The following is a 13,138-nucleotide window of genomic DNA, read 5'->3' on the forward strand; positions in this document are numbered from 1 at the left end:
TATAGAAAATATCAAGGCTCATACTATATGTATAACCATTTTACATATTGTGCATTATGTACAATAATTTAAATAGTACTAATATACTTTAACATCTTAGAAAAACAATGACTATCATTAGATCACCACTGACAATGACTGTATAAGATTCTAAAAAAATTAGGGAACAAAATAGTACAACCAAATGCTACTAGGCAATCAGCCCTAAAGGTCTAACTTGAAACATTAGATTTCAATTCTTCAACCAATTCTAGATTATTTAAGGTCTGAAATAGCCAATTAATTGATTATCCATATTCTTTGCCCTGTTTGCCACAAAAATATTTCTTGGCTTATTATTATTGCTCATTCATACCTCATCAAGTAAGGCAAAGGGGGAAGCCAAAAGGGATAAAATTCACATCAGTTGGTAGCATCTCTGGTTATTGGTTTCTTGAGAAAGCAAGTTAAAACTTCTGCCTACAGTGAAGCCTTTGTATTATTTATGGATTTCAATGATTTATAGCCCCAATTTTTATGACAATTATTCTTTCTTGGCAAGTGATACAATTTTTAAAAAAACCCAAAACTTTGACCAACTCACTCTTCATTTTATTTTTCAAAAGTTTTCAGTTTTTGTTTTAATACTAGTCATTTCTTGATATGCCCTCCTGCCACTGAAGCCTCCTCTGTGACAGAGAAAAACAGCTAAGCAAAACCAACTGACACAGAGTCCACTTCAGATAGTGTATTTCACATTCTGTACCCATAGTCTCCCACCTCTCGGAGAGGAGAGAGGTAACATTAAAAATACAGAATGTCAATTAAGAACCCGAGACTGTTGCTACCCAAAGCACGTGAGATCTCCAACTGCCTGCCTGCCCCTGCCCCTCCACAAATGCCTATCTTTCATGAGCACTAAGTAAACTTGTTTCCACCTGTATAAAAATGTAAATTAGTTTTTGACCCACTGCCTTTCAGAATAGGTAATACTCACTTCTTCTGCTAAGGCAGGTCACACATGAGAGACAGGATCCTCCCTAGATTCGAGGCTAACTGCACTGTTCTCTTTTTTATTTTTTTATTGTTATTTGTTTTGTAACTTTAAACTTAAAATGTAGTTTTAAATAAAGTTTGTACTTGTCTGTAAAAAACAAGCACACACAGAATGTGCTATGATTGGGTACATCATCCTTGCACAGTACACAGATAGAATATTCTATCACTCCAATTTTGGTATATGGGCTGCAAGAGGAAAGAACCAGACTGAACTGTTCTATAGCTTAAAAACCCCTTGCAACCTGACACTGAGATCCAAGAATTTAATGTGTGTGTAAGAATCTGATACTGCCATATTGGTTTGAATACAGGCTACTCTCTTAATACAGGATCTTTTAAAAAGACATGATAGCAAGGCATCATAGCAAATTAAAAATTAGGGAAGTGAAGACATTTAGAGTGGTAAACAAAAAAGGTGCCAGGCTTTCTGAGGTTAAGGAAGTAGGCCACTCTATCTTGTTCTTTCCCTCTCTTTCTCCTCCCCTCAGTTTCAAACTCGGAAATCCCACCTTCTCCCGGGATCCACCACACTTATCCACCTCCTTTCCTCCCTCACTTACTTTGCTGATCTGTGACAGTTCTACTTTTCTCCTTGTCTTTTTAGCTGTGAGTAGCATCTATCTTTAAATGGAAAATGTAACCTGGATAAGCAGTGGGACAATGTACAAACCCTATGGGAAGGAAGTTTTCAGTGATGCTTACCTACGCTGACCTCCATCCCCTCCCCAATTCCTAAGAGTTTTCTGCAGCTCTGGGGCCATATGAGAGAGAAAGAGAGCTGAAGGGCTTCATAGTGAGATCCCTATCTCTAAAGGCAAGGATGCAAGAAGTCCCACTAGCAGCATGCAAATGGGAGGGATATGCTTTCTTTTTCTTGTAGTACTAGGAATAGGGATGGCTGGCAGGGAAGCTGTTGTTATTGCACAAGCCAGCAAAATTTAAGCTGTGCCTATGACAGTAACAGCAGGATTATGGGCCACTTTCAAGTTTCATACAAACTAGACGTTGAGAGAAATGTGTAGCCTATATTAAGACCAATGTGGTATAATTAGTTTAGCTATTTCAAGTTTTATTGAGGAAAGTGACCTCCTCCTGACCCCTTCCTCTTCCTTAAGAAAATTGAAGGACATTACAGAAGAAACTAATCAAGTCACAGAACACTCCATCCAGAAGAAACCACTTTAAAGGCCCAAACCTAATGAAAAAAGAAAATCTTTTTGAAAAGATGTGAAGCAATCACAATCTAAACTAAACTAAGTCAAAGGCAAGTAAAGTGCCTTATTTAGGACTTTTAAAGTTTCTTGCAAAACTGTTAACTAAAGAAATCTCCTAGATCAGGTCATTCAATAATTTAAATCTCACTATTATGTTAGTGGATTGGTAAAGTAGCAGGCCAAACTAAAGCCTTAATTTTTTCTGATATAACATTTTAGGAATTGAAGTAGAATCAATGTTGTTCTAGGAATTAAATCACCAGATTTGGGGGATTTTTGTCATTTCTGACTATTAGTGACCTAAAGATGGATGATTAAAAAAAAAATACTAAGACTATTTAAGTAGAGCTTTTGAAAAAACTAATAATTTTCTGCTGAATTCAAACCAAAAAAAAAGCATGAGCACAACTTTATATCCTAAGACTCTGCTTTAGGTAAATTCAACACTGAATATTTGAAAACTCAACTATAAATATCCAATTTCATGTAATTTTTGCTCTATGTTGAGCTACTAGAAGTTATTTTGGAAGTGAAAGACCGGTTTTAATGTTTTCTGCAAATTACTATCAAGAGTTAAACACTTCTTTTGACTACTGACTAGTCTGACTTTATGAAAAATAAACCAAAAATAAGGTTAAGTCAAATCCTAGGTTATAGGCTATAGCTAAATGGGCTAATGTCAGCAAAAATGAAAACTAGACTTACCTTATAGCAAAGATAGATGAGTATTAATACTGGTACTGAATATCTCATCATTTTCATCTACATGAAAAAAGCATTAATTAGTTTACAAGCATTTTTGGCACTTTTTCTTTCAGGTGCTAACTTGTAGATATTTATCTTCCATAAAATGGAAAAACAACTTAACACAATCCATTATTGACAATTCAGGAGAACTAATGACATCTAAGGGTCCAATTCAAAGTGTGTGTCAAGGTATTTGTAGCTTCTATCATATTGCCACCTAGTGAATTTATATGGAAGAACAAATCAAAGCACTATTTGGAGACAAAAACCACCCAAACCTTTATTAAAAGTTTTCCTTATTATAAAATTCTAAACAGCCTGCTTTTTAATTTCCATATTTAAATAGCTTGATATTCGATAGCCTTTGAAAAAAGTAATTTTTAAAAACATGGTATAAAAGAAATCGGTAAGATAATGCAACAATGAAATAAAAGCATAACACTGACCCTCTTTGGTGTGTAGAGATGGACCAATTTTAAAAGCAACTCCCATACATCACTGCTGCATAAGCCAAATGATGCAAACACACACATATGTGATGTCCAAAGATACTTCATTCTGTAAGGTTAGAAATATACATACTTTGTCAGGTACTAACTGAATTTAAATAATTTCTGAAAATTAGGCACTTTTATAATAAAATATGAACCTGACAGCTTTCTTATGCTCTTAAATAACTATCAAAAGATAAAGTGTAGAAACAATGAGATACTTCTCTGGCATAACCTTTGTGAATAACTATAAAAGTCATAAATGAGCGCTTTCTTTCAAGACTAACTTGTCATAGAGCTATCTATATCTTTTACTGGGAGAGGGAAAATCAGTGGAGAAAATCATGAGTACTGTTATCATTAAGGGGGTGAGGATCAGTTTCTAAATATATAGCTAAAATGACATTAAAAAATGGAAAAAATATACAAATAAACAAATACCTCATGGTACTAAAAGCCAAACATCCAAACAAAATAGAGTGCATCAAGTTGTAGGCTGTTCCAGGCTTCAGTAAAATTGTACATTTTCCCTTATGCACATTAGTAGAATCACTGAATAAAATAACACACACAGACACAATCAGAACTAGAGAAGTGATTTTAGTTTAGTAAAAGATTTTTGTAAGCCTGATAGCCATATATATTTAGAAATGTATTAAATTCCCTGCAACCAAATTCACCAGGCAGGACTACTAAACTTAATAGTTTTTGTTTAATTTGATAAAAGGCTACTAACACTATAAAACTATTAACAGCCAGTGTAGTGGCAAAGACACACTTGATTTCCATTTGAGATCTTAATTTTAACATGTATATAACATATTTTGTAAATGTATAGAATCTCTAGGAAATTCTGAAAGCAAAAGTAAAAGTGCTTTTAAAAATCATCAGAGGTCATGTCAAATGTTTTGGGAATTTTCACTTAAAAAAAAAAAAGAAATATTTTTAAATTTGGAGAGCAATCCATGTCCTTTAAGGAATAAACAGAACAGTGAGGGAGGGAGATATTTAAAAATTACAATATAAGACATTACTTTAAGATGAAAATGGGTATATCTTTAAGACTCAAGTTTCTCTAATGCAGTACAAAATTTTTGAGAATACATCATCTCTATAGAGCTAATTATTATGCCAATAGAAATATTAAAATGATATTTTTTCTTATAAACCTTTTCAGCTCTTTCTAGCAAGAGAATTAAAAATATCTTTCAAGGTAATTTTCAACATTCTAAAGTGATTTTCTTTTCCTTGAAATACTGTAAACAAAACTTTGACTTCAAAGTTGATATGAGAAGATTATTTCTGATGGGTAGAAAGTATTGCCTTTTCTTTTTTCTTGGAAGCAGCATTAGTACAGTAGGAAGAAACATGGCTTGACAATAAAAGAAATTGGGTTCAAATCCTAGGCTCTCTGTGGGCAAGTCACTTATCTGTGAGCCTCTGTTTCCTCATTTGCAAAATGAGGGGGTTGAACTAGAAGGTCCCTTCCAGCCCTAAATCTACAATCCTGTAATCCTATTCCCTTAAGTCTTCACATACTCTACAAGTCTTCAGATGATAGTTTACAGTTCCATGATAACGCATGATTGAGGAACGGCTAAAAAAATTGTGGTACATGAATGTTATGGAGTAAGATTGTGATATAAGAAATGATGTGTGTGATGAATGTAGAGAAGCATGGAAAAGCTGTATTAACTGATGCAGAGTGAGGTGAGCACAGCCAAGAAAACAATATACACACACATTGTCTACAGTAATGTAAATGAAAAGAATGATTACACATCAAATCACAAGTACATGTAACGAAATTATAAAGATCAAGCAGGACTAGAATAAACAGCTATGAGAAGACACTCCCAACCTCTCCCTTCATGGACATGGGAGGCCCACAGGTGTTATTACACTTGTTTTCAGACTTTTTGAATGTATAAATCAGTTGTGCTGACGTTTTGATTCTCTAGGAGGGGGAGGAAGAGGAACAGTCGGGATAACTATGGTGATGTAAAAAGCAGAAAATATAAATATGAACTTTAAAAAAAAAGAATAAAGCATGATGTACTTTCCAGCGATCTCTGGGACTACAAATATTTTATAAATGTGACAAAGTGAAATTTATAGGTTAAAGAAGCACCAAAAGTTAAAATGCAATTTGTAAGCTCTTGGCTAGAAGTACTTTAAAATAACTTAGCTAACACATACTAGTGCCCTGCAATTTTTTTTAATTTTCAGATTAATATAGCACTTTTCATTTGACAAAGTTCCTAGTGAACAGATATAGATGTTTTAAAATGACATTGATGATCACACAGTTAATCAATTTCAGAAATCCTATCATCTATGGGGCATTAATGGTATTTTTATTTAATAACTCTGAGCTATGTTACCTTACATAGCTAGAAAAACAAATGCCAATTTTTCAGCCTGCTATTTAAAGGCCCTCCATGAAATGGCTCCAGCCTATCCTTCCAGCCTACTTCAACCTTTCATGATCTCTATTTCGACTAAAGTGACCTATGAGTACATAGTTTCCCAAATTCAGCATTTCTGGTGTCAGTAGTGCTTAGACTCCTTTCTCACTTCCCCCTCTCTGAATTCTTAACTTCCGTCAAGCTCAGGTGCCATGACCACCTATTGTGATTTTTTCTTTACACCCCTAGTTATTAGTGTTTTCTCATTTATCGAATTATCCTGTATTTACACACAGGCTGTATTCCCACAGAGAGTAAGCTCCTTGAGAGCAGGGATTGTGGTGATTTTTTCTTTATATTCTCAGTGACTTGCATATAGTAGAAGCTTAATAAATGTTTGCTGAATTTCTGAATTCAATTAAGCAAGGACTAGCATACTGATAGCCTCTGAAGTATACCAAATAATATTGAATCACAAAGCACAAAACAATTTTGTCTACTTTCAAGAAGCTAACTCAAATCTTGTATTAAGTACAAAAAAGAACACTACTGAGAGATACTAAAATTTTTTATGGTTAGAGAAATGCTCTATCAGTTCAGTCTTATTTCATTCTTAATAATCATAAACTACTACTATAAAACAACTAGTCTTTGGTTATTTTAATACCTTTTACTCAACACAGCACTCTGGTGACTATGAATCACAATTCACTAGTACTTAATTGACATAGTAACTATATATATAAAGGTATTTCCTCTGGGACATAATTATGTTTTCACTGACTATAATAGTTTTGTTTGCTAACAATTAATTCTCTTTCATCTTATGATGGACTATAAAAGCAAAACAAATTTTATTAAATAGTCCATTCCATGCTATTCAAATCAATAAGTACTTATTAAGTACTTGGTAAATACCAGAAATTGTGCTAGGTACTAATGATACAAAAACAAATACAAGATAGATCTTGCTATCAATGAAGCTTGAAATCTAGAAGGGAAGAAAGGCATAAACAAAACAATTACAGAATAGGGGTGAATGTGTTAAGTGCAAAGAAGAGGTCCAGGTAAAACGTTGTAAGAAATTTGGGGGGGGGCGGAGCCAAGATGGCAGAGGGAAAGCAGTGACTGTCTTGAGCTCTCTCCCAAAGCCCTTCAAATACCTAAAAAAAATGGCTCTAAACAAATTCTAAAGCAGCAGAACCCACAAAAAGACAGAGTGAAACAAATTTCCAGCCAAAGACAGCCTGGATGGTTGATTGGGAAGGTACATCGCGCTGGGTGGGAAGAGGAGCGCAGCTCTGCATGGGCACGCAGGCCACAACAAACCTGGAGCAGGCCTCAGAGGACTGAATCGCGGGCAGCTGTGGCGGTTTCCAGACTTCTCAATCCATGAATGCCAAAGACAGTGGGAAGGTCAGTGGAAAAAGTCTGTGACTGTGGTGAGAGAGGAGCTAGGTCTCAGCCACAAGTCCCGAGCTTGCCCTCGGGGCAGCAACTGTTTCCTGAGCTTCTAGCCCACAGACTGAGGGGTAATCAAGTGGCTGATCAGAGGGGGATTGCAATGATCTCTTTGACACAGCTGAGGCAGGAATCTCTTGCTTTACTGGTGCTTGGATCTGGGTCACAGTTCTGAGGGGCGGTCCTGGGGAGAGGAGGAACACTGGTGCAGTGGAGCTTGTTGTGGCTGTGGAGAGGAAACACCTCGCCCCTTATCATACCACCTTGGAAGAATTGAAAATTTACAGGTCCCTAGAAGTACCTCTGAAAATAGCTGTACAAACCCCCAAAGCTTGGGACAGTACACTCTTCACATTCGAAGCAGACTTTTACCTTAACAAAGAGTTTAAAACTCAAGTAATTGGCTGGGATCATGAGTAAGCAGCACAAAAAGAGTCAGACTGTATTATCTTACTTTGGTGACAAAAAAGATCAAAACATAAACCAGAAGACAACAAAACCAAAGTTCCTACACCCAAAGCCTCCAAGAAAAATATGAATCAGTCCCAGGCTTTGGAAGAGCTCAAAGGAGATTTTGAGAAGCAAGTAAGAGAAGTACAGGAAAAACTGGGAAGAGAAATGAGAGTGATGCAAGAAAATCATGAAAAACAAGTCAACAGCTTGCTAAAGGAGACCCAAAAAAATACTGAAGAAAATAACACCTTAAAAAATAGCCTAACCCAAATGGCAAAAGAGGTCCAAAAAGTCAATGAGGAGAAGAATGCCCTAAAAAGCAAAATTGGCCAAATGGAAAAGGAAGTCCAAAAGCAAAAATCACAATAGGTGGTCATGGCACCTGAGCTTGACGGAAAAGAATAAAATACTTCCTTAAAAATTAGAATAGAGCAACTGGAAGCTAGTGACTTTATGAGAAATCAAGACACTGTAAAACAAATTCAAAAGAATGAAAAATTAGAAAACAATGTGAAATATCTCATTGGAAAAACAACTGACCTGGAAAATAGATCCAGGAGAGAGAATTTTAAAATTATTGGACTATCTGAAAGCCATGATCAAAAAAAGAGCCTAGACATCATCTTTCAATAAATTATCCAAGAAAACTGTCCTGATATTTTAGAACCAGAGGGCAAAATAGAAATTGAAAGAATCCACCTATCTCCTCCTGAAAGAGATACCCAAAGGAAAACTTCTAGGAATATTGTAGCCAAATTCCAGAGTTCCCAGGTCAAGAAGAAAATATTACAAGCAGCCAGAAAGAAACAATTCAGTATTGCCGAAACACAATCAGGATAACACAAGATTTAGCTGCTTCTACGTTAAGGGACCACAGGGCATGGAATATAATATTCCGGAGAGCAAAGGAGATAGGATTACAACCAAGAATCACCTACCCAGCAAAACTTGAGTATAATCCTGCAGGGGAAAAAATGGTCATTGAGTGAAATAGAGGACTTTCAAGCATTCTTGATGAAAAGACCAGAGTTGAATAGAAAATTTGATTTTCAAATACAGGACTCAAGTGGAACATGAAGAGGTAAACAGGAAAGAGAAAATCATAAGAGACTTATTAAGGTTGAACTGTTTACATTCCTGCATGGAAAGATGATATTTGTAACTCATGAGACGTTTGTCAGTATTAGGGTAGTTGGAGGGGAAAAAATTATATGTACATATATATAGATACAGATAGAGGGCACAGGGTGAGTTGAAAATGAAGGGGTCATATCTGGAAAATAAAATTAAGGGTGAGAGAGGAATATACTAGGAGAAGGAGAAAGGGAGAGGTAGAATGGGGTAAATTATCCTACAAAAAAAAAACAGAAAAGAAAAGGCTCTTACAATGGAAGGGAAAAGGGGGAAGGTGAGAGGGAATGAGTGAATCTTATTATCATAGGATTTGACTTAAGGAGGGAATAACATACACACTCAATTGGGTGTGGAAATCTGTCTTACCCTACAGGAAAATAAGGGGGGAAGGGGACAAGAGAATAGGGGAATGATAGAGAGGAGGGCAGATTGGGAAAGGGAATAATCAGAAGCAAATACTTCTGAGGACGGACAGGGTCAAAAGAAAGAATAGAATAAATGGGGGGGGGGGCAGGACAGGATTAAGGGAAATAGAGTTAGTTTTTCACGGCCTGTCTACTATGGAAGAGTTTTGCATAACTGCACATGTATAACCTACATTGAGTTGCTTGCCTTTTCAGTGAGGGTGGGTGGGGAGGGAGCAAGGGAGAAAATTTGGAACCCAAAGTTTTAAAAACACATGTTTAAAAAAAATGTTTCCACATGCAACTGGGAAATAAGAAATACAGGAAATGGGGCACAGAAATCCATCCTGCTCTACAGGAAAATAGAAGGGGAAGGGGATAAGAGAAGGGGGGGAGAGACAGAAGGGAAGGCAGACTAGGGGAAGGGGTATTTAGAATGCATGCCATCTTGGGGCAGGGGGAGGGGTGAGATGGGGTGACAATTTGGAACTCAAAATCTTGTGGAAGTAAATGTTGAAAACAAAAAAAAAGAAAAATTACCATTAAAAAAATAAAAAAAATTTGGGGAAGAATATGTCAAAAAACTTAGAACTCTACTTTTTCCTTTTGATAGCTTGGTGAACATTCTAAGAAGACTCTGGCAATGACTATTTAATCTTTTGCGAGATACTAAAAATTGCTGTCTTTTTCAGGTTCAAGAGTCCTAAAATAAGGCACTGAATAAAAAAATAAATGACAACCAATTCTTGATTTCCTATGTATAACCTGCAGTTGATTTTAAGGAGAAGATAGAAAGGCAATGGACACTGATAATGTACAAAATAAGAAATCCCAAATCAACATTACTTTACAGCTAAGACAGAATATTTCTACCCCCTTCCCCAGGCCTAAATGCTAAGTCTACACATACATTCTATATTTGATTTTTTTTTGTTTTCATGTCAGCTAAGTCTCAAAAATAAACAATGATGCAAATATACTGTAAGAAGAAAAATGTAATATTTCTAAACCAGACAGTACCTGAGGTTCCGAAGGGCAACAACAACAGCCACTATCACCATAATGGAAAGAACAAACATGTACGCATAAAAGAGTAATGTATGTGACAGTCTTTCAAGTGTATTAAATGGTAGTAGGCCAAAAGCTTCTTCACATAGATACAGATTTGCATCAAAATCCCTAAAGAACAAATGGAAAGTATACTATCAAATTCAATGCAACATAAATAATTTTAACATAGGTTTCTTCAAGCCATGAGGTAGCATCCAATAATAGCAGGCATTTATTTTGACCTAATTTTTAATTTTGATGATTTAATATAATTTTTAAAAAGGGAATATAATCTTAATCCTACCTTGTTGCGCCAAACCCAAATTTTGCCTTCAGAAATTTAAATATGTGTTCATCTGACTTTAGATTAAGAAATTGCTATTGGAAAAAACAAAAGTTGCTATTAGTATTTTGGGCATAATTTCTTGATATTTACCCACAGGAAGCACGAATAATAAATGTTCTTAATATATTAGTTAGAATTCAAAAACAAGCTGAGGCTTTATGCTTCAGTTGAAAGAGGCATCTGAATGCTGATAAGTTCTTACATACAAGAATGTCCAAAAGCCAATAATATGATCTGAAATTGAAATCTTTCAGTAAGCACTATCAATGTCACACAAATTCATGGCCTAGGACTTGCCTGTTCAGAGCTATAACAGTAAAGTCATACAAGCAAAGATAATTCAAACCATGCCACCTAAGTTCCAAGGAGTTGAGTATACATCACTACAGAATAGCATGAACAAACTGCACCTTGAACTGGGAACAACTCCATTTGAAAGACAGGGGACTCTGTCTTTGTAGATGAAAATGACTTCTACAAGCCAGAGTTTTAAATTTTATTGTACTTTACTACTTGTTGGGAGTCTTCAACCTGTGCCTGTAAATGCCAATCACTCAGAAGTTGACAATGTGAAATCAAAGAAAGGGAATCAAATATAGCAGGGCAGAAGTCAGTGATTCACTTTAGGAAAATAATCTGTCACTTTAGGAATTCAACAAATGGAACCACAATATTATAGACTTGTGTTTGAAGTATACCAACAACATCTAACACTGATCTCATTTAACAAATCATTTTATATCACTTTTGAGGTGTTTAAAAAAGTGCTTATGAAAGTAAAAGTGATTGTACCAACCTACCTTAATAAAGCTATTGAGAAAAATGGTCAAACATAGCACCAGGGCTAAGTGGAACAAAAGTTTCCAGAGCCTATTAAGGAAGCTTCCAGTTTTCAGATTTTTCTAGAAATTAAAAGATTGAACTTTAATCATTTTATAGATACTTAAAATATATTACTTGTCTTCCAGAAAGATTTGTTGGTGGATTCACTTGACCTCCCTCAGCCTCTTCTCCCTTCTGATTGGGAGGAGGTACCAAACTCCTCTCAGAGTTTTCCTTTATACAGGGCAGAAGTGGCACTCTCAGATCACTCCACTTTGCATCTGCTGCCCTGACTGGTTTCAACTCCATGGAACAAGATGCCCCTATGCCAGGTACCCCTTGATATCCCTTCTCCATTCTGCAGCCCCTTCCTCGCTGTCTTCCTGCCTCATTTTGTGTATTGTCTTCCCGTTAGATTGTAAGCTCTTTGAAGGCAATGATTGTCTTTTTTTCTATTTATTGTATCCCCAGCACTTAATACAGCACCTGTCACATCGTATGCGATTAATAAATTTTTAGTGCATTGGATTCTTTGATGCATGGGTAAAATATGAGCCAAAAAATTATCTCAATCAAACTATGCTATTAGGATATCTTTAACTATCTACTTAGAAAGGCCTCATTTTTACACTTTTTCTCCAGCTTTTAATTTTAAACAGCACTGGTCAATTGCTATAATATGAGTATAAAATCTACCTATAATAAGCTGTGGAAATCATGCCCTTTAGTACTGAGGAGAGTTGCTTTTGTATCCCTGAGTAAGCTTATAAAGTGATCAATACTATACATTATTATACATGCCACAACTGATAGAGTTTAAGGAATATCAAATATAATTAAAGCTGGTTACTACTGTTATTTAATAATTAGCCAAAAATAGGGTCATTTTTTTTGGAATCTGAATGACATTTAATCAATAGTAGGTGCTATAATCCAGAAAGGATGATTAAAAAAAAGTAGATTTTTTTTTCCTTCCCAAAATAGAAAATGAATCTCTATTTAGGTGGTGTGTAACAAAGGCAAAAGACTTTATTCCAGCATACAGAAAAACAAGGATCTACCCAATTAAGTCAAAACTTAAGAACATAAGGTGTTAGTCAATAATTCCTATTCTCAATTTTTGAGACAAAAGGATTATTTGCTCATCTTGAGAGGAATTGGAAATTCTTAAAAAAAAAAATCTCCAGCTGCCCAAATTAATTTGAACTCATTAAAAAATAAATATGTAAAACAAAAATTACTTTAAAGAATAAACATATGTCCCATACAGTTCCATTCAAGAGGCAGAGGAATGGAGAAAGTTAAGTATTATAAAATCAAATGATAGGGTTACATAATTCCAAAAATTCCTATTTTCCATAAAGGAATCGAATTGCTCTAAAAGTTGATCAATGATCTATTTACATCATGGAGACTAATGGAAATATTTTTTAAAAGTTCTTTTCTTACCCTTAAATCAGTTCTTTTTAATTATGTTCAATGAAATTAAGTTTCAATGAGATATCTCTAGGACTTCCTTAAAGAAAATGTGATCTAAGACTGAAGTTAAGAGTTTAGGTCATTGGTAGAG

General features: G+C 35.2%; 1 protein-coding gene across 5 annotated transcripts in view; it reads right to left on the bottom strand.

The window, feature by feature from the left end:
- The window catches only part of DPY19L3 (dpy-19 like C-mannosyltransferase 3), a 92,706-nt gene that overhangs the window by 26,876 nt on the left and 52,692 nt on the right, over positions 1 to 13,138 (bottom strand). For 3 of the 5 annotated variants that reach the window (XM_027868206.1, XM_027868205.1, XM_027868209.1), the window contains 6 exons: positions 11,547 to 11,648; positions 10,705 to 10,778; positions 10,371 to 10,529; positions 3,932 to 4,042; positions 3,446 to 3,557; positions 2,958 to 3,014 (listed from right to left, as the gene is read on the bottom strand). In XM_027868206.1, coding sequence (XP_027724007.1) covers positions 2,958 to 3,014; positions 3,446 to 3,557; positions 3,932 to 4,042; positions 10,371 to 10,529; positions 10,705 to 10,778; positions 11,547 to 11,648 — 615 coding nt within the window. The remainder of the gene's footprint in view (positions 1 to 2,957; positions 3,015 to 3,445; positions 3,558 to 3,931; positions 4,043 to 10,370; positions 10,530 to 10,704; positions 10,779 to 11,546; positions 11,649 to 13,138) is intronic. The other 2 variants (XM_027868208.1, XM_027868207.1) reach the window with 2 other exon arrangements.

Source organism: Vombatus ursinus, unplaced genomic scaffold (genome assembly GCF_900497805.2).
Source record: "Vombatus ursinus unplaced genomic scaffold, bare-nosed wombat genome assembly UNPS02014786.1, whole genome shotgun sequence".
Lineage (NCBI taxonomy): Eukaryota > Metazoa > Chordata > Mammalia > Diprotodontia > Vombatidae > Vombatus > Vombatus ursinus.